Raw genomic sequence first — 23,481 nt, forward strand, 5'->3', positions numbered from 1 at the left:
ACGGCCCAGCCGCAGGCGCACCCCGCCACAGGCCCGTCCTCACGCGTGCCCCCTCCGCGACACCGCGTCCCGCACCCCACCCCGAGAGGCCGCGCCCGCTGCCCCGGGCTCACCCGCGGGCGGTGGGCGGCAGGACGGGCTGTACTTGGCGGCCGCCGTGAAGCGCCCCAGGCTGCCGATAGCACGCACCGCGGCCGCCATCTTTCCTGCGCGCGAGGTCGAATGAGGGAGAGGCCGCTCGAGGGCTTGGCCGCCCCGTCTCCGCCCTTCCCACGGCCGCCGAGGAGCTGCCTGTCCGCTCGGCCACCACCAGCTCCCACCTTCCTCTCTTTTCTCCTCTCTCCGTGTGGCCGTGGACGTTTCTGTTATGTACCGAGAGGGAACGGAGGGAGGGAGATCGCGGGTAAGGGCTATGGGATAGGTGGAATTCCTCAGGCGGGTGGCTGGTGTGCTGCCCAGAGGGTGGGGCGAGCGCGGGGTCCTTAGTGAGTGGCGGCGCGGAGGGCGGTGGCAGTGGCGGTGCGTGCGGAGGTGAGCGGCGGGGGGCTGTGGAGTCTGTGTGGTGTCCAGTGTGTCCCGTGAGGTACCTTGTGGTATCCCGTGTGGTACCTTGTGGTGTCCCGTGTGGTACCTTGTGGTGTCCTGTGAGGTGCCTTGTGGTGTCCCGTGTGGCACCTTGTGGTGTCCCGTGTCCCCCGCCTGGGTGGAGGGGGCCGTAGCTGTGCTGTATGTGAGGGATAGGTGCGTGTGCGTGGTGGTTACTGAGTTTCGGGGTGTGCTGTGGGTGAGTGCGGTGTTCGTGGCCGTGGAGGGGGTGCGTTGTGGGTCTGGGTTGTGCGTGGGGTGGACAGCCTTGGCCAGGTCCGTTTGTGTGTGGAGGGCGCTTCGGGGTGCTGGGGAGCAGCTGGTTTCTGAGAGCGCGGGGGACGGAGCGTGGGGCGGGGGAGGTCAGGTGAGAGCGGCTGTGCGGGAACGGGTCTGGTTTGGGAACCTGGAGAGGAGCAGTTCTGTTGGTTGGGCAGAGATTTGGGGTTGTTCACCCTGAAGAAGAGAAGGCTCCAAGGAGACCTTAGAGCAGCTTCCAGTGCCTAAAGAGGCTGACAAGAAATCTGGAGAAGGGCTTTTGAAAAGGGCCTGTAGGGACAGGACAAGGGGGAATGGCTTTAACCTGACAGAGGGGAGATTGAGATGAGCTCTTAGGCAGAAGTTGTTCCCTGTGAGGGTGGTGAGGTCCTGGCACAGGGTGCCCAGAGAAGCTGTGGCTGCCCCATCCCTGGCAGTGTTTAAGGCCAGGTTGGACGGGGCTTGTAGCAACCTGGTGTAGTGGAAGGTGTCCCTGCCTGTGGCAGGGGGTTGGAACTGGATGAGCTTTAAGGTCCTTTCTAACCCAAACCATTCTCTGATTCTCTGAAAATCTTCAGCCTGGTGTGGGGAGGAAGCCTGGCACATGTGGAGCAAGAGTGCTGTGACAGAGAACTGATCCACAGGAGGGTGGCAGTGAGAAAATCTGTTTTCTAGATCTCTGCTGATAAACTTCAGATAAGGATCTTTTTATAGGGAAAACTCTGTTTTGGAATGAGCTTTGGGGAGAGGCACCAACTCATCCTGCTTCCCGTGGGGATACACAATAGAAGTTATTGAGGTTAAAACGAAGGGTAGTGGCATAATGTGCCAAGGAGAGCGTGTCAGGAGCGTCACGCTGGCAGCGAGATTAGCTGGGCACTTGGACAATTTTCCAGTAGGGAAGAGGCGGAACAGTTACTATGAGTGGAATTGAAAACTGCGCTGGCTGCTGTTCATACAGTGCTGGGTCACTGTGGAGGTGACTGTTTATTTACAAGAACATTTGCAGGCCACAGTCCTAAGCCAGGCTCTTCATGAGTTCAGAAAGTGCGAAAGGAAGTAATTCTCCCTGCTGCTGCCCTTGGAGTGTCTTCTGGTTCTTCACTTTTTAGCTCTGTGTAAAGCAGGCAGATTTTTTGAAACTATTCAGAATAAACCAGGTTGGACTAATACCAGCCTTTCTGCAACTCTCTAGACAGCAAGATGAGTTGCATGCTGACCTACACCATCAGAAACCTCCCTGCTTCCTCAGCATGGGCTGCCAGGGGCTGTAAGTATCTTTATATTTATTGAAAGCTTGACTTGGGCGGTCATACAGTTCTGGTTTAAGTGTTGGGCTTGGGACAGATGCTGTATCTGAATTTCTGTTCTGATGTCATCATAGAGATGACTTTTTTAAAATTAATTCAACGTTACCATATTTGTCAGTTCCAACATTAGCTGTAGGAGGAACATTATGTTGTAATGTGAACTTAGTTTTGTGAGCAAACTAAAAAATACCTCAGGGGTGTTTAGATGCAGTTGTCTTCCTATGACCTTATCATATGTTTCAAACAGTTCTTACAGAAACTAGAAATGTTTTTAATGTTTCAGGTTTGACAGACTGGTTTTTTGTTTCTGTATTTTCAGTTGTTCGATCACTCAGTTGTTCTTCGCCGTTACAAGCAGCAGGTAAAGTTAAAACACCAGTGGGTCTGTGCTAGAGGAGATGATTTTTAAAGCTGCCTCCTTTTTCAGAGCCTCATTCTACTTAAATCTCAGAAGTGCAGTGCAGACTGCCTTAAGGCTCTGGGAGGACCAGGGGCCGACAAGAAAACTGGGGAGGTGCTTTGGCAAGGGCACGTAGCAATGGGACAAGGGGGAATGGCTTTAACCTGACAGAGGGGAGACTGTGATGAGATCTTAGGCAGAAGTTGTTTCCTGTGAGAATGGTGAGGCCCTGGCACAGGGTGCCCAGAGAAGCTGTGGCTGCCCCATCCCTGGCAGTGTTGAAGGCCAGGTTGGACAGGGCTTGGAGCAACCTGGTCTAGTAGAAGGTGTCTCTGCCTGTGGCAGGGGGTTGGAACTGGATGAGCTTTAAGGTCCCTTCCAACCCAAACCATTCTGTAAGTAGTCTGTGTGCTCCACAAAAGCTGCAAATAAGTAAAATTGCAGGTAAACTGTTGTTTGCAGCAGAATACTCTCAGCCTCTGCATACCCCTCACTCTCAGCATCTCTGCCTGGTCCAGAGCTCAGTCCCATCATCACCTGACAGTTTGCTATTTCTAGAACTTAAACTAAAATGCTAAGCTCAGACTGTAAAAACCATCTGGGCACAAGGAGATCACTTACCCAGAGGGGAGGAGATTGTCCATGACAAGGAGAAGCTTGTGGAATTAGTTTTGAACTCCAGCAAGACCAGTAAGAGACTCGGGTTTTGTCAGAGCTGCTCAGCACATGCAGTTACAGGGGTTTTTAGTTGTGGCCCTTAGCTAGCAGCTGGGGTGATCCAGCATTCTGGGGTTCACTGGGGGGAGTTGCTCAGGTGACATGCTCTAAGCTGCATGGGTTTTGGAAATAGGCCTAGACAGTAGCTCCCTATCGTCTTCTTGGCTTTACATGGAGAACCAAGAGCAGTGGCAGAGTTCCATCCTCACTTGCTTAAGCAAAGTATTTAGCTGCACTTAATTTGCTTTTATGTGTCTCCATCCTTTTCCTGCTTGGAAAAGAAACTGCCCCCATGCTGCCATATACGCTCACTAAGATTTGCGGGCCTGATTGCATTAGGACATTCTCATTGAACTCCTTGTTAATCATCACTCCAGAAGAGTTCTGGCACTGGCTGTTAAGCAACACTGTGTCATGACATGCTTTACCTTGAGCCCGAGGTGCTCGGACACCTTATGGAGAAGTAGCAAGTTACCCACAGCAACTATACACACTACTCTTGTTACTGCTTTCCTCTGAGAGTGAAAGTTGACTTCTTGAGCTGTGTTTTGATTTCCATTGAATCATCTCACCTTCTCACCTTTACCATGCAGCAAGAACACACACACAGGCAGTTACTATGGAAGGTAGGTTGCTCTTCACAGTTCTTGCTGCTCCCCAAGCAAGAGATCTTATTCAGACTTTTGAATTTGGTCTGCGTCATTTGTGCTGTAAGCTGTGCAACATTTTCAGAGGCATTGCTTCATGCAGTATTCTTGTCAGTGGTAGCAGAGACTGGGAGTTAGGTGCCTAGAGAGCAGTGCCATTGCCTCAGTGTAGCTGCAGATGAATCTGCTGATGAGGGATGCTGTTAAATCTTTTCACAGATCACATAATTAGCCAGAGACAAGATTACAACCAGGTGACCTACCTATTCTGCTAATGGTTTACACACCAAAAGAGACTTAATTTTCCTAATTTTGTAGTACCTTTTACAGGGTCTTAATTTGAGCTTGCTGGTATTCATGTTAACATTGCTTTTCTCTTACCAGTCCAGCCTAAGACTAAGAAGACCTTAGCCAAAAGTGGTGTGAAGAATATTGTTGTGGTGGAGGGTGTCCGTATTCCATTTTTGCAGTCTGGCACCACGTAAGTGTGAAAATAAGAAGATAAATGCTGACTTGATTAATAGTATATTCTTTTCTGTGAAAAGGGTTGCCTGACTTGCTCATTTTAATGTAGTTATTATGCCTAAAAGTACTGAGGTGGCAGTAAGTCAGGCTGCTACTGTTATTCCAGCTTAAGCTAATGAAAAAACATGATCTGAAGAAGATAGTCCATGTGTATGAGTTCTAAGAAGAGTGAGGTTTTATGCTGCATGTCTAGAGGAAGTTGTTGGTGAACCTATAGCAGATAAAGCAATGCATTTCACAGAATTGCAGGACATGTGCAGAATCTGCTGTAGACTCTTCCTAGACTTTTATGCCACCAGATTCATAGTTGAATTAAGACAAGACCTGGCTCTTAGGATGGACGGAGTATTTATTCTGTTACTGCTGTTTTTCAGTTGTTTTAGTACAGCAATTACCTGGTGGCCTATACACAGAGTCTTCACAACCTGGGATATTAATTGTTTGGTTATAAGTGCAGTGGAGCATTTCTGGCATGTCACTGGCTCTTTGCTGCTGATACGTGCTTACTGCAGTGAAGTAGACCTCTGGATTGGTTTCTGACACCCCTAAGTATGTCCTCTTCTAACTTCCAGGTACGTGGATCTTATGCCACATGACCTAGCAAGAGCAGCACTGCAGTAAGTAAATCAAATAGTAGAAGGGCCCAGAAAACTCGCTGGTGTCTCAGTGTTGGTATAGTAGCTTCAACAGATTTGAAAGCCAGGGCTCTAGCTTTATCTCTAAACAATACATCCAGGCACTTCATTTTTCATGGTCCACCATGACCTTCATAGGTGGCTTAAGCAGTAGGGCTTACAACAGGCTTGTGCTAAAGGGTGTTGTTACGAAGAGGTGACATTGTTCTCCTACTTGGCAAATTTTAGTTAATTTGAACTCTATAGTTTTCTAAATACAGAGATCATAGCTACTGTCTGTTGAGGTGTACTTGGGGAAAACAACCTGAAAAAAAACCCTGCCATTTTGAGAAAACTAAATGGCAATAAGAATAACAAGCAGATTCCATCATCTTGCCTGTCTCTTCCATTCTGGAGTGATTTGACAAAAGCTATAGGCCATTAGCTGTGAGTTTGGTTGAGGTGCAAGGCAAAGTGCTGTTAAAAAGAGAGAAGGCTTTACTGGGTGCATGGGGAAGGAGATTTCAAGGCCCAAGAAAAGAGCTGATTTGGTTGACAGTCACTGTGTTAGTCACATATGAGGGCTGTGCCCTGGATGTTGATGGGGTTTTAGTGTGCTGCAGAAAAAAAGGGGAATGGCTTTAAACTGACCGAGGGGAGATTTATATGAGATCTTAGGAAGAAGTTCTTCCTGTGAGGGTGCTGAGGCCCTGGCACAGGTTGCCCAGAGAAGCTGTAGCTGCCCCATCCCTGACAGTGTTCAAGGCCAGGTTGGACAGGGCTTGGAGCAACCTGGTCTAGTGGAAGGTGTTCCTGCCCATGGCAGGGGGTTTGGACTAGGTGATCTTTAAGGTCTCTTCTAACCCAACCATTCTAGGTTTCGGGTGCCTTTAGTTTCATCTTTCTTTGGTATTTTGTAGTGCATGAAACTACATTTGAATCCCAAGGGCCTCGAGTCGCTGCTGGCAGTGGGATTTGCTGTGCTGGCCTGTTTGTTGAGATCTTCTGTCAAATCATCCAATATGTTTTGTAATACTTTTCACATTGCTTATTTTCTGTGCACCTTATTGAAGTTTTAGGTGTTCCTACATCAGTTAATTTGCTTTATTATCTCTTAAAGCCCTCTTCCTTTAATTTTGATATCAGAATACCCCAAGTTGGGGAAATACTAACAACTATTTTAGGGAGGGGTGAGGATGTGGTGTAGTTGTTTTCATTAAAATCTGTATTATTGCCATGGTTACTTTCAGTCTGTAGTCAGTTACCTTTTTAGTAAGTACAGCTAAACACAGGATTTCCTTGTGACGTGGCTCCGTTGTTGCATTGTTCTCCAGCTAAGCTGCTGGAAAGGGGATGTCTGAGGGCTGCAATAAATTTATTGCTTATGTGGTGCAAATACTGTTTGTTGTAATCTTCTTAGGGGGTTACTGAACCGGACCAGCGTCCCAAGGGATGTTGTGGATTACATTGTTTATGGCACAGTTATCCAGGAGGTGAAAACAAGTAATGTGGCCAGAGAGGTGGGTTCTGTGCAGCATTTTTCCTGTGAGTCTGATTGTTGCTGCTAGTATGAAGATGACAAATACTTGGAAAAAAGAAAATTCCAGTATTATTGTTCATTTAAATGTGATTTGAGACTTGTGCAGCTCTGTCTGTCAAGTAACTGTGGGATCCTGTCTCTTGTTGAAATCTGCCTGTATTTTAATGTTTGATTCTTCCCTGAAAGGGAAGGTTTTATTAAGGACTGTTGATCACTCAGCTCTTAATTACCAATGTGACTCAAATGCTGCCTTGCCTGAGGTACTTGGGAAGGACAGCGTGTGCTGTGATAGATTGATTTACTGTGGTATTTTGGTATTTATTTATTTTACTTGGCTGATCAGATGAGGCTCTTGAGTGATCTGAAAGGGAATAGCTTAGCTGCGCTTTTCTTTGGCAGTCAGAAAACAAAATTCACATACATGCATATTATACTCCACTGAAGTTACAGAGGTGGCATGTGATTTTTCTGTAACCTCAAACCTCTGTTGTTGTTCTCTGCAACTTGATAAAACTATGATGTAACCTGGGCTGGAAACAGGCCGTTGTGAAGCTCTCCAAGTCCATTTTATGTATATGCAAATACTTGCTTTGGTCACGTGCCAGTCAGATGAGGCTGCGGTATAATTTTAACTTGGGAACAACTGTTGAACTTTAAACTAGTTGGCCACGTCTCAGCTGAGGCAGGTCTTGCTGGGAGCAGTTCTGCAGTGCGAGGCTGTGCTCTCAGCTGGGTCAAGCAAGACGCTGCATTCTAAAGTGCAGGAAATGTTTTCTGTTCTGTGTAAAATGTCTCGCAGTGCCTTGTACTGAGTGATCTAAAATCCTTTCACGTGTTGCCTTAAGCAAATAAGGTGAAGCAAAAATTATGTCAAGTAGTTGGAAAATTCAAATTGTGGGGTGTTAAATTGTGATTAGTTTGTCTCTTTATTAGTGGGGGGGCAGTGACTGTGTGCATAATGCAGTTGAGAGCCTGGGCAGCTGCCATCTCCTATTCCCAGTGTCTCGGGAGGGAATGAACGGCTGCAGGGACTGGCTGAATGAAACCTCAATGTGCTTATTCTCAGCTTAGTCTGGAAAGGTGTGTTGCTGGGCAGAAGGTAGCTCTGACCTGTGAAGCAAAAGGTGCAGGTTTTAACAGCCAATCTCTGTTGCTCATAGGCTGCCTTGGGAGCCGGTTTCTCTGACAAAACTCCAGCCCATACAGTCACCATGGCTTGTATTTCTTCCAACCAGGCTATGACCACAGGTATGTTGGCTGGAAAAACGAGCTGTGGGTTTGAAGAAGAGCTCAGCAGCTCCTCTACATCCTGCATTTAACTTGCAGCACTTAGTGTGTATAAATAAGCATCTGAAGAACGCTTTTCTGTTCAAAACCCAACAAAATATTCTATGAATCGGATGTCTGCTGTAGACCTGCCAGCAGCTTGATACACTTTGCATTCAGCAGTAGTCCCTGCTCAGTGACTGTGATAGCTTGGGAGGCAAGGGCTCCATCATGATCTGGAAGTTCACCTTTCATCTTTGTCTTACCATAAAAAGAGAAAAATAAATTGAGACCCGCTCTCAGAATGCTGGGTGTGTTCTCCCAACTGCTCTGTGTGACAGAGAGAAGTGGAAGCAAAGCTTCAAAAGTAGTATGATTCAGAAAATGTCTGTTCAGCCCAGTCAGTCACTGTGATGCAGAGTTGTATAACCTGGCTAAAGCCAGAGGCTGAAGGAAATAAAATGTAGCATCCAAGGCATTAATGGGTCAGTGTTACTTCCCCCTGCAGCTCTGACAGGCAACTCTGTCTCATTCTGCAGGTGTGGGTATGATTGCAGCTGGACAGTGCGATGTCGTCGTAGCAGGGGGTGCGGAGTTAATGTCAGACGTTCCCATTCGGCACAGTAGGAAGATGAGGAAGACAATGCTGACTCTTAACCGAGCCAAGACCTTGGGCCAAAAGCTTGCCGTGATTTCCAAAATTCGCCCTGACTACTTTGCTCCTGAGGTAATCTTTTTTTCAGGCATTAAGATACTCAGCTAAACTGTTTCTCGAGGTGCAAAACAGGTTGGCTTAGATAATTTATTTAGCCCCAGCAGAGAGGACTTAAAAAGGTAAGGCGGTTGCCTGTGGTTTGCCTGTATTGGATCTTTGTCCTGTACTTCGGGTTAAACCTGCAGTTGATTAATGCATCTCATAGCATTTCTCTCTTTGTCTTCTTACATGTTGGTCTTCAGTAATCCTACCATCTTTCAAAACCTCCTTTCTTCTGCAACTCCTAGACAAACTGCTAGGAAACTACAGAAGCAGAAGCTTTTTCCCCATAAATATAAAACTTTTACAGGGGTCCTAAAGGCTCAGAAGAACTTTATTAGATAATAGAGGTAACGTGCTTAATATCAGAGAGGAATATCCTCAGTGTATTAATAAAACCCTTTGATTAATGCACCTTAAATATGCCTTTATGACTACTATTCCTGGCCAGATCCTGCCAGGTACTGCATATGTTTAGCTCCCATATTTGGGCACGGGAGTCTGATGATTAGTTAGTGTCAGGACTCTGCTACAGAGGGAGCCACTCTTTTCTGTGTCAGAGGTCATGAGAGAGGTGAATTACAACATCGTGAAGATGGGAAGGGAAAACACTTCCCTCCTCACCACAATAAAACTGCTTGTGTCTGGGCTGCCTTTAGCAGGAGTGCAGGAAGCAGAGTGTACACACAGCAGAGATCCAAAGTCCGAGTAGATATAAAAATTGCAGGCTTAAATGCATGCAGGGATTTCCTGTGTGCTGCTGGAAGAAGATTAAATCACCTGGTTTTGCTCAAGCAGGTATTTGACAAGGAGTTTTAAGATCTCAGGATGTGGTGTTTCACCTTAGCCCAGAAAGTCTGGTTCCTTCCCACCTGGTATTCTAAGATTCTATGATTAACCAACATTTGAACTCCATATAACTGCCCAGGGATGGGTGTTTATGATTGCTAACTTAATTTTTCTGTTCTGTAGCTTCCAGCTGTGGCAGAGTTCTCCACCAGCGAGACTATGGGGCACTCTGCTGATCGTTTGGCTGCTGCCTTTGCCATATCCCGTTTGGAGCAGGATGAATATGCCCTCCGTTCACACACACTAGCTAAGAAAGCCCAGGATGGAGGGATGCTAGTAGATGTGGTACCCTTCAAAGTGCCAGGTAAAACTGCACATTTCATTGCTAGCATGCACTACTCTAATGAATAAACACTTTATTTACAAAATGAGGAGAAGTACTGGGACGAGATTCATAATGTTGTATGTATCTAATTTGGATTTTAACTCTCTGCTGTTTCTCCCAGGAAAACTACTGACACAGGATAATGTTTCTAAACGCACATATCTAAATATATAACCATATCCTTACACATCTAAATTTTGTCGCACACACCTTGTATCCATGCTAGTAGGGTGATAGAGCATGGAAGATCAGGATAGTGGGACCATGAATCCCCTTGCTCTTCCACTCGGGTGAGAGAACCCATCTTTATATGCCAAGCTATTAACAACAAATAGAAAACCCAGTAAAATCTCAGTCTGCTGAGTCAGGGATTGGGTAGGAAGAGCTGAAACCAACTTACTACCCAGCTGGTTCAACTTCCTCATATTAGGAAGGAGATCCTCACTGTGAGGGTGGTGAGGCCCTGGCACAGGTTGCCCAGAGAAGCTGTGGCTGCACCATCCCTGGCAGTGTTCAAGGCCAGGTTGGACAGGTCTTAGAGCAACCTGCTGTAGTGGAAGGTGTCACTGCCCATTGTAGGGGATTGGAACTGGATGAACTTTAGGGTCTCTTCCAACCCAAACCTTCCTGTGATTCTGTGATACCTGCTCATTTGGGGCACTTTTGCACTATAGTTTCCTAGAAAGGCCTTACTTTTGTAGAGTGTGGGTTACCATCTTTATACTAAAATTGGGAATTTATGGTAATACCATAAATGGATTAATGGACTTTCCTTTTCCCTTCCCCCACTTGTCATAAAAAGCAGTTTTCTGCATTCCCCTGCCACATACTCCCACAAATTCATGTATGTTGCTGACTTTCATAGTTGAAATAATGTTTTTTGTTTTTCATCAACAGGCAAAGAAACAGTTACCAAAGATAACGGGATCCGTCCTTCCTCATTGGAGCAGATGGGCAAGCTGAAGCCGGCTTTTGTCAAGCCCTATGGAACTGTTACAGCTGCCAACTCCTCCTTCCTGGTAATACATGTTCCCATCACTGTGAGCCTGTGGGGAAAAGTCTCCAGGTTACCCTCTGCCTCACACAGGCATGTAGATCAAGCTGATGTAACCTGTGAGAAAGAGTTTTCTCCTTTGGTGAACTTGGAGTTTTTATTTTTAAATGAGTAACTAACCCCCAGAAGCTTTGGTCTTTCTTAACCAGTTTGCTTTCTGTAGCTGCCTCATGAGGATTCATCATACTGCCCCATGGGCAGGGACACCTTCCAGTAGACCAGGTTGCTCCAAGCCCTGTCCAACCTGGCCTTGAACACTGCCAGAGATGGGGCAGCCACAGCTTCTCTGGGCACCCTGTCCCAAGGCCTCACCACCCTCACAGGGAAGAACTTCTGCCTAAGAGCTCACCTAAATCTCCCCTCTGTCAGGTTAAAGCCATTCCCCCTTGTCCTGTCCTTACAGGTCCTTATAAAAAGTCCCCCTCCATGTTTCTTGTCAGCCCCTTTAGGCACTGGAAGCTGCTCTAAGGTCTCCCCAGATCCTTCTATGTTAGGATGAACTCTCTTCTACATATGCTTCTTTTTCTCTCCTTGGCATTTTTAAAGGAAGTTTTTTTTTTTAGATGCTGAAATCTAAGGTAGTTGTGACAGACAGGTGAGGTGTTTCTGAGCCCCAGTTCTGAGACTCAGCAGAAGGTGGTTGCCACTGAAAGTCTTCAGCTGAGGTCTTGAGGTGGCTACATTGCTCCTGCATGCAGCCCTGTCAGATTGTTATGTATTTAAAAGGCTGTTTCACAGTTTCTGATCAACACTTAAAAAGAAGAAAGTAACTACTGCTGGGGCCCTTTCAGCAGCAATGCTATTTACTCCTTAGTGGTTCTGGGAACTTGCATAAAACTGGTGAGTCTGCAACCTTGGTGTAGGAATATCTGAAATGCTGTTGGTGCACTCTTGCTGCCAGTCTGTATGCAGCTAAGGTTGTTATTCCAGAAATTGATTTGACCACTGTGTGCCAAAGCTGTGATGTTCATTTTTGCAATGTCGTGAGCCTGTGGCTTGTGTCATCCCAGAATTATACTCTGGGTTTGGGATGGAGCCAGGTGGACAGGTGGGTGAGGTAACCAGCTTGTCCATAAAACTGGCAAGGGCTCCTAGGCACCTCTGTGTGGGTTTTGACGGTAAGAAAGTGCTTCAGCAATGTGTGTGCTAATGTCGTGTTCCATCCACACACCCATCTATCAGCTCAGTCATGCAGACATAGGGGGATGTCCTGGAAGACCTGAAAACATCAGGTCCTGTCCTGCCAGCAGCTCTGCAAGAGGGCTGTCAGGCTCCCTTTGGGCACAGAGTGTGCTTGCTCTTCAGGCAGAGACCTCACTCTTGTCTGCCTCTTTCAGACGGATGGTGCTTCGGCAGTTCTGCTTATGTCTGAGGAGAAAGCTCTGGCGCTGGGCTACAAACCGAAGGCCTACCTAAGGTAAAAAAGGGCTTGCTCTGCATGGCCTCTGACACCTGCTCTCGCTTCTCTCACCTCCTCTTTCTAATAGCATTTCTCCTGTGTAGGGACTTCGTGTATGTGTCCCAAGATCCAAAGGACCAGCTGCTACTGGGGTAGGTGCCGATGCTCAAAAGCCCTAACAGTCTGTACTAACCCAGCAGCCTGACTTTTCATTATATGTATTCTCTTTTGTGAAGTGTCTCATGAGATGTTAATCTTCAGGCTCTCTGGCAGAGGAGCCAGAGCTGGTGTGCTAGGTGTGACTTGGAGGGTGAGGTAGTGAATGTGGGAGAGAAGCTGTGGCAGACATCCCCACCCTGGTGTGCTGGGAGGCATCTCAGTGTGGTGTTACTAGCAGTGGTTACTTGGGGTTGTATTTTGATTAGACAAGCAGAGAGTTGTACCATGGACCTAGGGAATGTAACATGGGTTGCTGTGGAAAAAGGGGGCGATGATGTGATGAAATGTATTCATGTAAGACTTCTGTTTCTTAACTTCTCTTCAGTCCAACCTATGCTACTCCCAAAGTGCTGGAGAAAGCGGGTCTGACCATGGCTGATATCGATGTGTTTGAATTCCATGAAGCTTTTGCTGTAAGTACCAAGCACTAGAGCACTACCCATCCAGTCACTGCTCAGGTCAGGCTGGGTATCAGTCTGCGGGTGCTGAGCAGTTGTATTCTCTTCCCTTGTTTTTTCCTTTATCATTATCATTATTGGTGGCAGCAGCAGTGGTTTGTGTTATACCTTAGTTACTGGGCTGTTCTTGTCTCAACCTGTGGGAGTTACATTCTTTTGATTCTCCTCCCCATCCCTCTGGGAGCAAGGGGAGGAAGGAGAAGAGGGGTGAGTGAGTGGCTGCTTGGCTCTGAGTTACCAGCTGGGCTTTTAAAGCACGACAGTACAGCTGGAGCACTAAGGATACCTCCAGCTGTAAAAAGCTGTTCTGTAGGCATCTGCTTTCGTGTTGGTGAAAGCTCTTGATAAGACCTTCACTAAACATACATAGGTGTAATTCTACATTCATGTCTGAAGAGAAGTACTGTATATATTTTAAATATATAACATTTAATATGGACACAATCGACACTAAGAGTGGCTTTTGTTGTTTGAAGTCACCAAAGGAATACAGATTCTTCTAATATAATATATAAACAAAAATAGTTGTACTTCCCCAGGACCCTTGTATGAAAGAAACCACATCACCTGCTAACTGGATTGGGAATCCATCTTACCATGGTGAGGTGGCTCACTTACTGGATGGCACCTTTCTCTAGCGAAGGTTGAGCTGACATTAACAGGCTGAGCCTGTATTTGGCTGTGTTAGTTTAGTGGTTGTAGCAAGTCCTGGGATATCTCCCTCTTGGTAGCATTATCCGTAGATTTTCTTCAGAGCCTGCCCTTTCTTGTTACTATCATGCTTCCTCCCTTTCAGGGGCAGATCCTGGCTAACCTGAAGGCTATGGATTCAGACTGGTTTGCACAAAACTACATGGGCAGGAAGTCAAAGGTAAGACATAATCAGGACACTTTAATCTTCAGTTTAGCATAACTTGAGGATTTATTGAGTCCCTTGTTGAAGCAGGGTGTGTGGTGCTGCAAAGCATGGCTTTTGTTGTGTGTCCTCTGAGTTAGCAAATCCCAGTGTGAGTAGTTTCTCTGGGAGTGATGGAATTCCCATTGTCAGCAGGAGGTAGAGGTCTGAAGTCATAACAGAAATTATTGGAGATGGGAATTAAAGACAGTGGGAGGGGGCCAGTCCTCCTGCATGCTTTCTGGGAGTCTGGAGTATCCCTGCTGGGCTGCAGGTGAGGTGACAAAGCCTTTAGCACAGCTTTGTCCTGTCTTCAGGCACTTGTCCATGGCAACAGACACTTTGCAGGGCAGCCTGGGCTGTTGGAGGTTTGGTGGTGTCAGGAGTAGGTCAAGCAGCCTCCATGCAGGCAGGTGATGGTATGTGTCCCTCTGTGTCCTCGCAGGTTGGAGCCCCTCCTCTGGAGAAGTTCAATACCTGGGGCGGTTCCCTCTCACTGGGCCATCCTTTTGCTGCCACTGGCTGCCGGCTGGTCATTACTGCTGCCCACAGGTTGAAGAAGGAGGGAGGGCAGTACGGCCTGGTTGCTGCCTGTGCAGCAGGAGGGCAGGTAATGATGCTTTGGGGTCAGGCACTGTTCCCTCTGGAGAGTTAACCACATTTCTGATCCTGGTGGTGCTGTGAAATCCTGTCTTGGCACGCCAGGTGACAGTGGGTGTCCCTGACATGCTCTGACTCTGTTCAGTGGGCTCCATCTGCCTCATTCCTCTTTAGAGACTCTCCAGCCCAGCTCAGAATCATCAGCTGGGGTTTGTGAATGTCATTCTTCTCACCTTGGGAAGAAAGAACTTAACTAGAAAAATGGGGGTGAGACTACCTACAGCTTTTGGGCCTTTGGATGGGAGTCTGGTGGAGGCTGCAGTGACTGGTGGCACTTCCACAGGGACCTGGCATAGCTGGTACTCTGTAACCCAAGGGTCCTGGTGTTCCTAGCCTGGCGCTTGGGACAGCCTGATGCATTGGCTGGGGGGTACTCCAGTTCCTTGCCCAGCCTGGAGCAGCTCTGCTGTCCCAAAGCCATCAAACTGCTGTTGGCAGAATCCTCTCAGTGAGCCAGTGCTGGATTTTCATCTCCCCTTTTATGTTAAGGTGTTCAGGAGATGGCAGCTCCCATCACGAGCATGTCTGTGATGGTTATTCTTTTCTGTGACCATTCCCTCTCTTTCTCTCTCCTTCCAGGGCCACGCAATGTTAGTGGAGCTTTACCCTCAGTAGTGGGACAAGGGGCTGCTGAGTTGGTATTCATCCATCCTGTGCCTGGCAATGCCATTTCAATGCACTAATAAAACATCCTACAATCCTTCTCAGAAGGGGTTTTTGGTGGCCTTTATAAATAAATCCCCTCTAGCTACTCAGCTGGTAATTTTCAACTAATGAATGCAGTCTAAGAAATATTCCACTTCCAGGAGAGTAAAAGTTAAGGTAGCTTTTAGCCTCTTGTGGCTCATTGTAACCACTGTGATTCCTAATGCAACTCTTCATTAAGCAGGATTTCTCTCCCTGTGGAATAGAGGGATGATTCCAAAGCCATGTATGGAGAATTAAATTTGGGAATAAGGAGAATGGAAGGTACTGGAGGTCAGTGGGCTTAGGTGGAATTAATGTGGGGAGTAACGACTGTTTTCAGGAATGGATTCAGGCTGAGTTGGCTGACCTGGTTTTGAAGGAGGAGGTTTGCTGCGCAGTGTCCGGACAGCACTGGAATTAGCAAATCACTTCTGAACAAATGAGTGTCACTGATGTTAACCACAATAAATCAGGAAATAAAATAGTCTGGCTTTCTAACTTCCTTCCCTCACCTGACAGAGGTTGGGGATGGTTTCTGTAGGGGATGTGCTCTGAGGTGACCCCTTTCCGAAATGGGAGGTGGTGGGTCTGAACTCTGGCCCAGTGAATCATAAGAAGAGATGCTTTTGAGGGTGTTTTGGTGACTTGCTTTTCATGGCACCTTGATCTCACCCTGCCAGCATCTGACACGATTGAGATTCAGCAGTGGAGGAGGCACACCTGAGATAAGGGACAGGTGTAACGGGGTGGTTCTGGCTTCTTCCTGATTGGAAATCTCGTGCTGCAGTGGGAATCCTGTACTGGGAGGTGGCTGTGGGAGCTGTGTGGATGGTGGGTAAAGGAGGCTATCAGGAACTGCCTGGTTGAGGGGTGAAGGGGCCAGTTCCCTTCTCTGTGTGTCTTTAACCCCCATGTTGCTGCTTGCTTTGCTGATGTGGACACCAGCCTATCTGCAGCAGTGGGTGCAGGAGGGGTGATTGCCTTACTATCACTCTGGGGGGCTGCTGTGTCTGTGCTGGGGAAGAGCTGTGGATGGGGTTGCTTCAGGGAGCCAAGGCTTGTGTGCAGCTCGTGCTGGGAGGTGAGCTGATAGGATGTGAAATGTTTCCACAGCTCAGGTGAATGTGCATTGCTGTGTCCTGGGGCAGCCCAAGCAGCTCTGTGGCCCTGTTTGGATGTTGCCTGTTCCATAGTGGCTCATTTCCATAGTTCTCTTGGAGGACTTAATCCACCTCCGGGGCTGTGCTGTGGCCTGTTGCAGGTGGTGGCTGGGTTCCTGCATGCTCAGTGGGGCAGGGCTGCCGGCCTTCAGGCTGTGACTCATCCTGGAGGTTCATCCTGCTCCTCCGCCTGCTCTCCCAGTGTCTCTCCTGCTTCCTCACCACGCACCAGGACCCTCACTGCCGCCACCATCATCATCATAGGCGAAGCTGCTCTGTCCCTTCTGTGCAGAGAAGGTGCTGGGGCAAACGGGGTGGGTTGGCTGCAGAGAGCTGGGATAGGGGACATGGAGAACACCTTTACAGAGCTGCTTCTCTGGCCCTTGGTACAGATGAAGCCCAGCTCTGCTCTTCTCCAACCAGGCAGGAGTCTGACCCTCTGTTTCCTGTGCTGGGGAGCCCCTCGCAGCTCAGGAGTGCTGCATGCCGGGCAGAGCTGGGCTGCTGGGGCATGCATAGGGCTGTGCCTGCTGAAGCAGGGCCAGGGCAAAGGTTTCTTTCGCTCTCCGCGTGTTTGGCGCTGACCTGGCATGGGAGGTGTGGGGTGGAAGGTGGTGAGGAAGGGGAAGGGGCCGTGGCTGGGGAAGCTGTGCCGTGCTGGTGTGTCCCTGTTGGGCTCACAGTGTGGGTGAAATGGGCAAGTCAGGGCTGATCTCACCTCCTGGGTGTGCCCGGCTCTGCATGCTCATGTGTTGGGATGGGCTGTGGGGATTTGCCACAGTCCCTCACTGGAACCCTGGTGAGCAGCCTCATTCTGCTGGGGGGCATGGAGCAGGTGACATGAAAGAGGATGGTCACCCTCACCTGCATGCCCCTCGGGGATGCTGCACCACCTGCAGTGGTGAGCAGGGACCATGGGATAGGGTGCTTTGCCATGGTGGGGCACTGGGGGGGGGTATTTGGCTGACAGAATTTGGGAGGCAAATCACAGGCATCCTGTCTGATGAAACCCTGTTTGCAGGGAGCCTGAGCTGCCCCTGTGCTCTGCCGGCTGCCCTGCATGGACGCTGGGATGCAGAATGGGGCTGAGGCATCACTGGAGGGATGCCTGATGGCTGAGGTGAGCATGGGCAGGGGCTTGGGGGGCAGGAGCCACCCCAAAGATACCTGTGGCTGGGGTACCCCCACAGTAGAGGACAGAGGATCCCCATGGGTGGAGGAGGGGGGTGCAGGTGCAGCCATCAGCATCAGTGCAGGGATGAGGCTGAGGGTCGTGTTCAGAGTGGTTAGAGGGGATTGTGGTATGGACACAGGTGGAGAAGCTTTTGACAAGGGCCTGTAGGGACAGGGCAAAGGGGAATGATCTTAACCTGACAGAGGGGAGATTGAGATGAGCTCTTAGGCAGAAGTTCTCCCTTGTGAGGGTGCTGAGGCCCTGGCACAGGGTGCCCAGGGAAGCTGTGGCTGCCCCATCCCTGGCAGTGTTCAAGGCCAGGCTGGAGCAGCCTGGTGTAGTGGAAGGTGTCCTGTAGTGGCAGGTGTCCCTGCCTGTGGCAGGGGTTGGAACAGGATGAGCTTTAAGGTCTTTTCCAACCCAAACCAATCCTGTGATTACACGGAGGAAACAGCTTGACCCTGTAGTTCCCACGGGTGAGAGGCCAGAGGATGAGGGAACACCGCAGCTCACCCTGTCCTCCCGCTGCAGGAGCTGGAGGAGAAGCAGCGCCCGGTGGCGCAGTGGACGGTGGCCGAGGCTGGCGCCTGGCTGGCGGCACGCAGCGGGGCCGGGGAGCTGGTGGAGCTGGCACATGAGCACGATGTCTCGGGCCGGGTCCTGCTGCGGCTGACGGAGGGGACCCTGCGGCGCATGGGGGTGACCCCGCGGAGCCGGCGCCGGGACCTGCTGCGGGAGCTGCTGCAACTGCGGCTACAGCAGGAACTCGAGGAGCTGCTGAGCACCGTTGGCAGTGAGCATCCCCACGCCACATGTGGGTTGGGGGGGGCATTGGTTCCCTGGGTGAATGCTGGTCATTGTCACCTCTCCTCAGAGTGAAGACAGTGTCACTGCGGATGTCCTGGAGACTGCAGGAGGACAGATGGTGCCATGGGAGGACAAAGCAGTACCTAGGACTGAGCACTTGATGCAGGAGCAGTGCTGGAGGAAGCCTTGAGGTGACTTTGTCTCCCCTGGAGAAGCCCAAAGCTGGCTGGAAGAGGTGGCCACAGGGCCCCAGGTGGCACAAGTTGAAGGGTGGCTGCTGGCTCCCAGGGCGTCCTCTTGGCTCTGGCACGATGGGGCACTCTACCAGCCCTCCCCCCGTCTCCGATCCTGCTGCAACCATGAAGCAGCCTGGCCTCAGGAGTGATCCTCCAGTCTGTCTGTGGCGTAGGGCATAGGGGGACAAGTTCCCAAGTTGCTGTGTAGAGGAACCTGTCTCCTTGGTGCCCTGGGGCTGGCAGGAGCAGGGCAGCAGAGCCCAGAACAGAACTGGTCTTAATAAACATTGTCCTGGTAAGTCCAGAGGGGTCCCCACTCTGAGGACCTTGAAAAGGGCTGAAAGCCCAAACCCAGCCACCACAGCCCAGGACAGGGAGTCTGCAGCCTCCTCTGCCCTGGTATTTTTCTGGCCCTAAACTTCTGCACCGGTGCAAAGGGCCGGCCGTGAGCTGCAGGGCAGGATCCATCCCCAGGACCCGATTCTCCAGAGAAGAAGAGTGGGGCAAGCAGTCCTTCCTCCCACACTACCCTGCTGTGGTCTCCCGAGTCTCATGTGGTCCAAGGGTCTGGCTGCATCCTGTTGACCCCTGTGGTCGGGCACCCTGAATCCTGGTACTGGCACTATCTGTGCCTGCTTGCTGTGCTGGAAAATGTGGTGGGAGCTGAGCAGGCAGCCCTGTTGAGCCGAGGGACAGGAAACAGTTTGTTTTCTGCTTATTTTAGCGCAGATCATGGGCAGATTGAGAGTTTACTTTTTTTTTCACCTAGCTTGCGAAACAGGCATTGTTTCCCAGAAATAAAATCCCTTCCTGGAAAGGGCTCAGACAGCCCACAGAACTGAATTGGCTCCTCAGGCTCATGTGTTTTCACACAAAAAGCCTCACTTCTCTTTTCCTAGGTGAAGACTTTATCCTCTAAACATCTCTTGAAGATGGAGGATGCCAAGAGGTGCTGCTCTGGCAAGTCTTCCTGCAGGAACCAGCTGTGGGGGGCTTCCAGTGCTCCTGGGACAGTGCCAGTGGGGCTGGAGCATATCCCACCGGGCAGCTGGAGGGATACAGAAAAACACAGACTTCCACCAGGGCCTGACCCACGCTCAGCTGAGCCTGGAGCAAGAGACTGCTCTCCTTGGGCAGCCCATAGGAGGGGTCCCACAGGGCAGAGGAGCCCTCTTCTGCTGCAGAGACTTCACCTGCAGGAGCCCATTGGGTGCTCCGAACGGCTGCAGTGCAAAACCAGCACAAAACACATGGAGTGGAGGGGATGCTGGCTGGTTGGGATCTTGGAATGGTTTGGGTTGGAAGCTCATCTAAAAGCTCATCCAGTTCCAACCCCCTGCCACAGACAGGGACACCTTCCACCAGTCCAGGTTGCTCCAAGGCCCATCCAACCTGGCCTTCAACACTGCCAGGGATGAGGCAGCCACAGCTTCTCTGGGCACCCTGTGCCAGGGCCTCAGCACCCTCACAGTGAACAACTTCTGGCCAAGAGCTCATCTCAACCTCCCCTCTGTCAGGTTAAAGCCATTCCCCCTTGTCCTGTCCCTACAGGCCCTTGTCAAAAGCCCCTCTCCAGATTTCTTGTCAGCCCTTTAGGCACTGGAAGCTGCTCTAACGTCAAATTGCTCACGTTCTCCTCCAGCCTGCTCTCACTCCAGCCTTCAGCCATCCTGTTTTGCTCAGCTCCATTCCAGGCAGCAGCTGCCAAGTTTCACTTTTGCAGCTTTGTGAAAATGGCCTGATTTCCAGTAAATTGGGATGCTTCTTGCCATCTCCATTATCAAAAAGAAGGAAACCATGTGCTAAACACGGGCTCTATAAAGGGAGGACTTCGGACAGGCTGACTCCACCCTGGGAGGTGCTGAGCATTGGAGGCAGATGGTAGGACCTTGATGGTTACGCTTTGGGGAGGGGGTGGGGGGTGAGGGGTGATGAGGGATCAGCATAAAGTAGGGATTTTGTCTGTCTTCTGCTTCATATTTCATGGGTTTTACCATCTCCTGAGAGATGCCAGGGGTTTAGGGTGAATGGTCCCTGCTCTAAGCCTGGGATGCAGGAAACAGCCTTTGCTTGCCAGCCTGTTTGAAGAAGCTCAGGGGACTGAGGGCTGCATGGGTAGAACTGGGAGGGCAGGGAGGAAGCGGGGGGGGGGTCAATGCAGGAGCCTGTGGGGAAGGAAGAGGGACTCGGGGCTATGCAGGGGTAGACTGATGCCTGCACGGGAGTAAAGCCTGGCTTCAGCACCTGGCTGCAGGGCTGGATGGGGAGGGACCTGCTACCTGCTCTGGGGTCAGACCTCTTGCAGAGCCCCTTCTCTGCTGCGAGCTGGGAAACGCTCCTGCAGCAAGTGCTGATCCTGCCCACCCCGGACACGACCCAGTCCCACGGTGGGCCAGGATGGTTGTGCTCGCCCCGAGCACAGCGTGCCAGGGCCGGGAGCGGGGGTGGCTGCGGAACGGGGCAGGCACTTACATCCTGCTGACATCTGCTTCGGCTGGGCTGGGCTGCGTCGGGGCCAGAGGAGAGGTGGAAGGCAGCCCTGCGGGAGCTCCTATAGCCCAGGAGGCTGAAACGGATAGTTTGAGGAACATCACTGATGTGATGTGATCACTGAACCGTTTCGGTGGTGTGTGTTCTGTCAGCTCTAACAGGGGTTCAGAAGCAATGGGTGCTGGGGTGCAGTCCTTGGGCTGGCGGCGTGGGCAGCTTGGGCAGTGGTGCCTGCCTCCTGCCCCGCTCATTATGGAGTGTGGCAGCACTGGGGTAACTAACGAGGGGCAGCTGTGGGGCACCCTGCCCTGTTCCCAAGGACAGGGGGGGAACTCTTCCTCCCCCCCCCCATGCAGTGATGGTGGGATTCACCTCTCCCAGCCCCTCCTACAGTCTAAATTTCAGCACCCAAAGTGCTCTGGTCCCTGGCACAGCCTCTCAAAGGCACAAGCTCTTCCAGAGCCCAGCTCCCCTGGGGCAGGGATGGGGAAAACACTCTTGAGGGGGCTGCTCCCATGAAGCAGAATGCAGGCAGTCCTGCTGTAGGCCATGCTGCCAGCCTTACTGCTTCCCTTGTTTGCTTGCAAGGAAGAAAGCAATCCCGAGTTATTCCAGAAATACACTTAATAGTCCTCTTTCTGCACTAACACAAAAGCATGTGCCTTTTTCTTGAAGAAGTATGAAGCCATGCTGGGACTTCAAAGCTAGGTTAAGTGTTCAAGGCTAGGTTGGATGGGGCTTTGAGCAACCTGCTGTAGTGGAAGGTGTCCCTGCCCATGGTAGGGGTTGGAACTGGATGAGCTTTAAGGTCCCTTCCAACCCAAACCCTTCTAGGATTTAATGATTCAAAGTGTGCCTGCGTGCTAGTTGAGGGTCCAGCTGGGCTGGAGTTAATGTCTGCTACTGTAGCTCTGCAGTGCTGTTTTGGGCATCTGAGACTAAAATAGTGTTGGTAATGGGCCAACAAGCATGGAGCTGGGAGGGGACAGAACCTGGATGGGTGGCCTGAGCTGTGTGGCACTGGGCTCAGCAGTCAAAGTTGGGGCAAAAATATAGCACTGCCATAAAAAATAATCAAAAGTACTTTTTGAAATAGACTAGCAATAAAAGGGGGGCCAAGGAAAAGCTCCACCCTCTACTGGATACTGAGGATGAGGAAAAGGCTGAGGTACTTAATGCTGCCTTTGCCCCAGGCTTTAAGAGTCACACTAGCCATCTTCAGGTTCATGAAGACAAAGTGCTGGGTCCTGCATTTGGGCCACAACTACCCCATGGAACACTACAGGCTTAGGGAAGAGTGGCTGCAAAGCTGCTTGGCAGAAAAGAGCCTGAGGGTGCTGACTGGCAGCTGCTGAACATGAGCAGCTTCTGCCCAGGTGGCCAAGTTGGACAACAGCACCTTGGCTTCTGTTGTCAATAGTGTGGGCAGCAGGGCCAGGGCAGTGATCATCCCCCTGTACTGGCACTGGTGAGGCTGCACCTCAAATTCTGTGTTCAGTTCTGGGCCCCTCACTACAAGAAAGACATTGAGGTGCTGGAGCAGGTCCAGAGAAGGGCAATGGAGCTGGTGAAGGGTCTGGAAGTGTGATGGGGAATGGCTGAGGGACCTGGGGGTGTTCAGTCTGGAGAAGAGAAAGCTCAAGGGGCAGCTTATTGCTCTCTACAACTGCCTGACAGGAGGTTGTAGTGAGGTGGGGGTAGGTCTCCTCTCGCAAATAACAAGTGACAGGACAAGAGGAAACAGCCTCAAACTGTGCCATGGGAGGTTTAGACTGAATATTAGGTATTTCTTCAGAGAGGGTGGTCAGTGGAGGCATTGGAACATACTGCCAAGGGAAATGGTGGAATTGCTGTCACTTGGCAGAAAAAAATCAAAAACCATGTCCAAGAAACATGTAGATGGAGCCCTCAGCGATATGCTTTAGTGCTGGTCTTGGCAGTCCAGGGGTAATGGTTGGACTTGATACTCTTAAAGGTGTTTTCCAGCCTAGTTGATTCTATGATGCTGTGATTCTCCTCTCCAGAAATCAGGCGTGAGTCCTGTACCTGGGCTGGGACAATCCTAGGCATAAATACAGGCTGGGCAGAGACTGGATTGAGAGCAGCCTTGAGGAGAAGGACTTGGGGGTGTTGGTCAATGAGAAGCTCCCCATGACCCAGCAGTGTGCACTTGAGCCCAGAAACCAACTGTGTCCTGGGCTGCATCATCAGCAGTGTGACCAGCAGGTTGAGGGAGGGGATTCTCCCCCTCTGCTCCACTCTGGTGAGACCCCCCCTGCAGTCCTGCATCCAGCATAAGAAGGACATGGAGCTGTTTGAGTGAGTCCAGAGGAGGCCACGAAGATGCTCCAAGGGCTGGAGCAGCTCTGCTATGGAGACAGACTGAGAGAGCTGGGCTTGTTCAGCCTGGAGAAGAGAAGGCTCCAGGGAGACCTTAGAGCAGCTTCCAGTG

General features: G+C 50.3%; 3 protein-coding genes across 9 annotated transcripts in view; 2 read left to right on the plus strand and 1 right to left on the minus strand.

Annotated features, from left to right (window-relative positions):
• HADHA (hydroxyacyl-CoA dehydrogenase trifunctional multienzyme complex subunit alpha) overlaps nucleotides 1-261 on the minus strand; it is a 28,579-nt gene extending 28,318 nt beyond the window's left edge. The window contains exon 1 of the mRNA XM_034060560.1: nucleotides 114-261. Coding sequence (XP_033916451.1) covers nucleotides 114-201 — 88 coding nt within the window. The 5' untranslated portion in view covers nucleotides 202-261. The remainder of the gene's footprint in view (nucleotides 1-113) is intronic.
• HADHB (hydroxyacyl-CoA dehydrogenase trifunctional multienzyme complex subunit beta) lies at nucleotides 208-15,185 on the plus strand. Of its 4 annotated transcripts, none has more exons than XM_034060561.1 (16): nucleotides 208-403; nucleotides 2,039-2,113; nucleotides 2,473-2,514; nucleotides 4,302-4,398; nucleotides 5,015-5,059; nucleotides 6,477-6,576; nucleotides 7,757-7,844; nucleotides 8,402-8,589; nucleotides 9,589-9,769; nucleotides 10,688-10,809; nucleotides 12,182-12,261; nucleotides 12,348-12,395; nucleotides 12,788-12,875; nucleotides 13,717-13,791; nucleotides 14,261-14,425; nucleotides 15,055-15,185. In XM_034060561.1, exons 1-16 carry the CDS (start codon nucleotides 223-225, stop codon nucleotides 15,088-15,090), a joined length of 1,611 nt encoding a protein of 536 aa, XP_033916452.1. In that variant the 5' UTR covers nucleotides 208-222; the 3' UTR covers nucleotides 15,091-15,185. The 4 variants fall into 4 exon arrangements, with proteins under 4 accessions (XP_033916452.1, XP_033916453.1, XP_033916455.1 ...); XM_034060562.1 differs by lacking the exon at nucleotides 208-403 and adding an exon at nucleotides 461-531; XM_034060564.1 differs by lacking the exon at nucleotides 208-403 and adding an exon at nucleotides 500-519.
• Nucleotides 15,186-15,753: 568 nt separating this feature from the next.
• Nucleotides 15,754-18,843, plus strand: LOC115946071 (sterile alpha motif domain-containing protein 12-like). Of its 4 annotated transcripts, none has more exons than XM_034060565.1 (4): nucleotides 15,754-16,636; nucleotides 17,344-17,442; nucleotides 18,028-18,289; nucleotides 18,371-18,843. In XM_034060565.1, the coding sequence occupies exons 2-4, from the start codon at nucleotides 17,383-17,385 to the stop codon at nucleotides 18,373-18,375; spliced, it is 327 nt and encodes a 108-aa protein (XP_033916456.1). In that variant the 5' UTR covers nucleotides 15,754-16,636; nucleotides 17,344-17,382; the 3' UTR covers nucleotides 18,376-18,843. The 4 variants fall into 4 exon arrangements, with proteins under 4 accessions (XP_033916456.1, XP_033916457.1, XP_030902452.2 ...); XM_034060566.1 differs by having other exon boundaries at nucleotides 15,754-16,619; XM_031046592.2 differs by having other exon boundaries at nucleotides 15,754-16,586.
• Nucleotides 18,844-23,481: the final 4,638 nt, after the last annotated feature.

The sequence above is a fragment of the Melopsittacus undulatus genome, chromosome 3 (genome assembly GCF_012275295.1).
Source record: "Melopsittacus undulatus isolate bMelUnd1 chromosome 3, bMelUnd1.mat.Z, whole genome shotgun sequence".
Classification (NCBI taxonomy): Eukaryota; Metazoa; Chordata; class Aves; order Psittaciformes; family Psittaculidae; genus Melopsittacus; species Melopsittacus undulatus.

Excerpts from the sequence above, each read along its gene's own strand:
- HADHB (XM_034060561.1), top strand. The coding sequence starts at position 223 with ATGAGGGAGAGGCCGCTCGAGGGCTTGGCCGCCCCGTCTCCGCCCTTC. Across the intron at positions 2,114-2,472 it reads AGCATGGGCTGCCAGGGGCT|TTGTTCGATCACTCAGTTGT; the intron begins GTAAGTATCTTT and ends CTGTATTTTCAG. Across the intron at positions 6,577-7,756 it reads CAAGTAATGTGGCCAGAGAG|GCTGCCTTGGGAGCCGGTTT; the intron begins GTGGGTTCTGTG and ends TGTTGCTCATAG.
- LOC115946071 (XM_034060565.1), top strand. The coding sequence starts at position 17,383 with ATGGACGCTGGGATGCAGAATGGGGCTGAGGCATCACTGGAGGGATGC. Across the intron at positions 17,443-18,027 it reads AGGGATGCCTGATGGCTGAG|GAGCTGGAGGAGAAGCAGCG; the intron begins GTGAGCATGGGC and ends CTCCCGCTGCAG.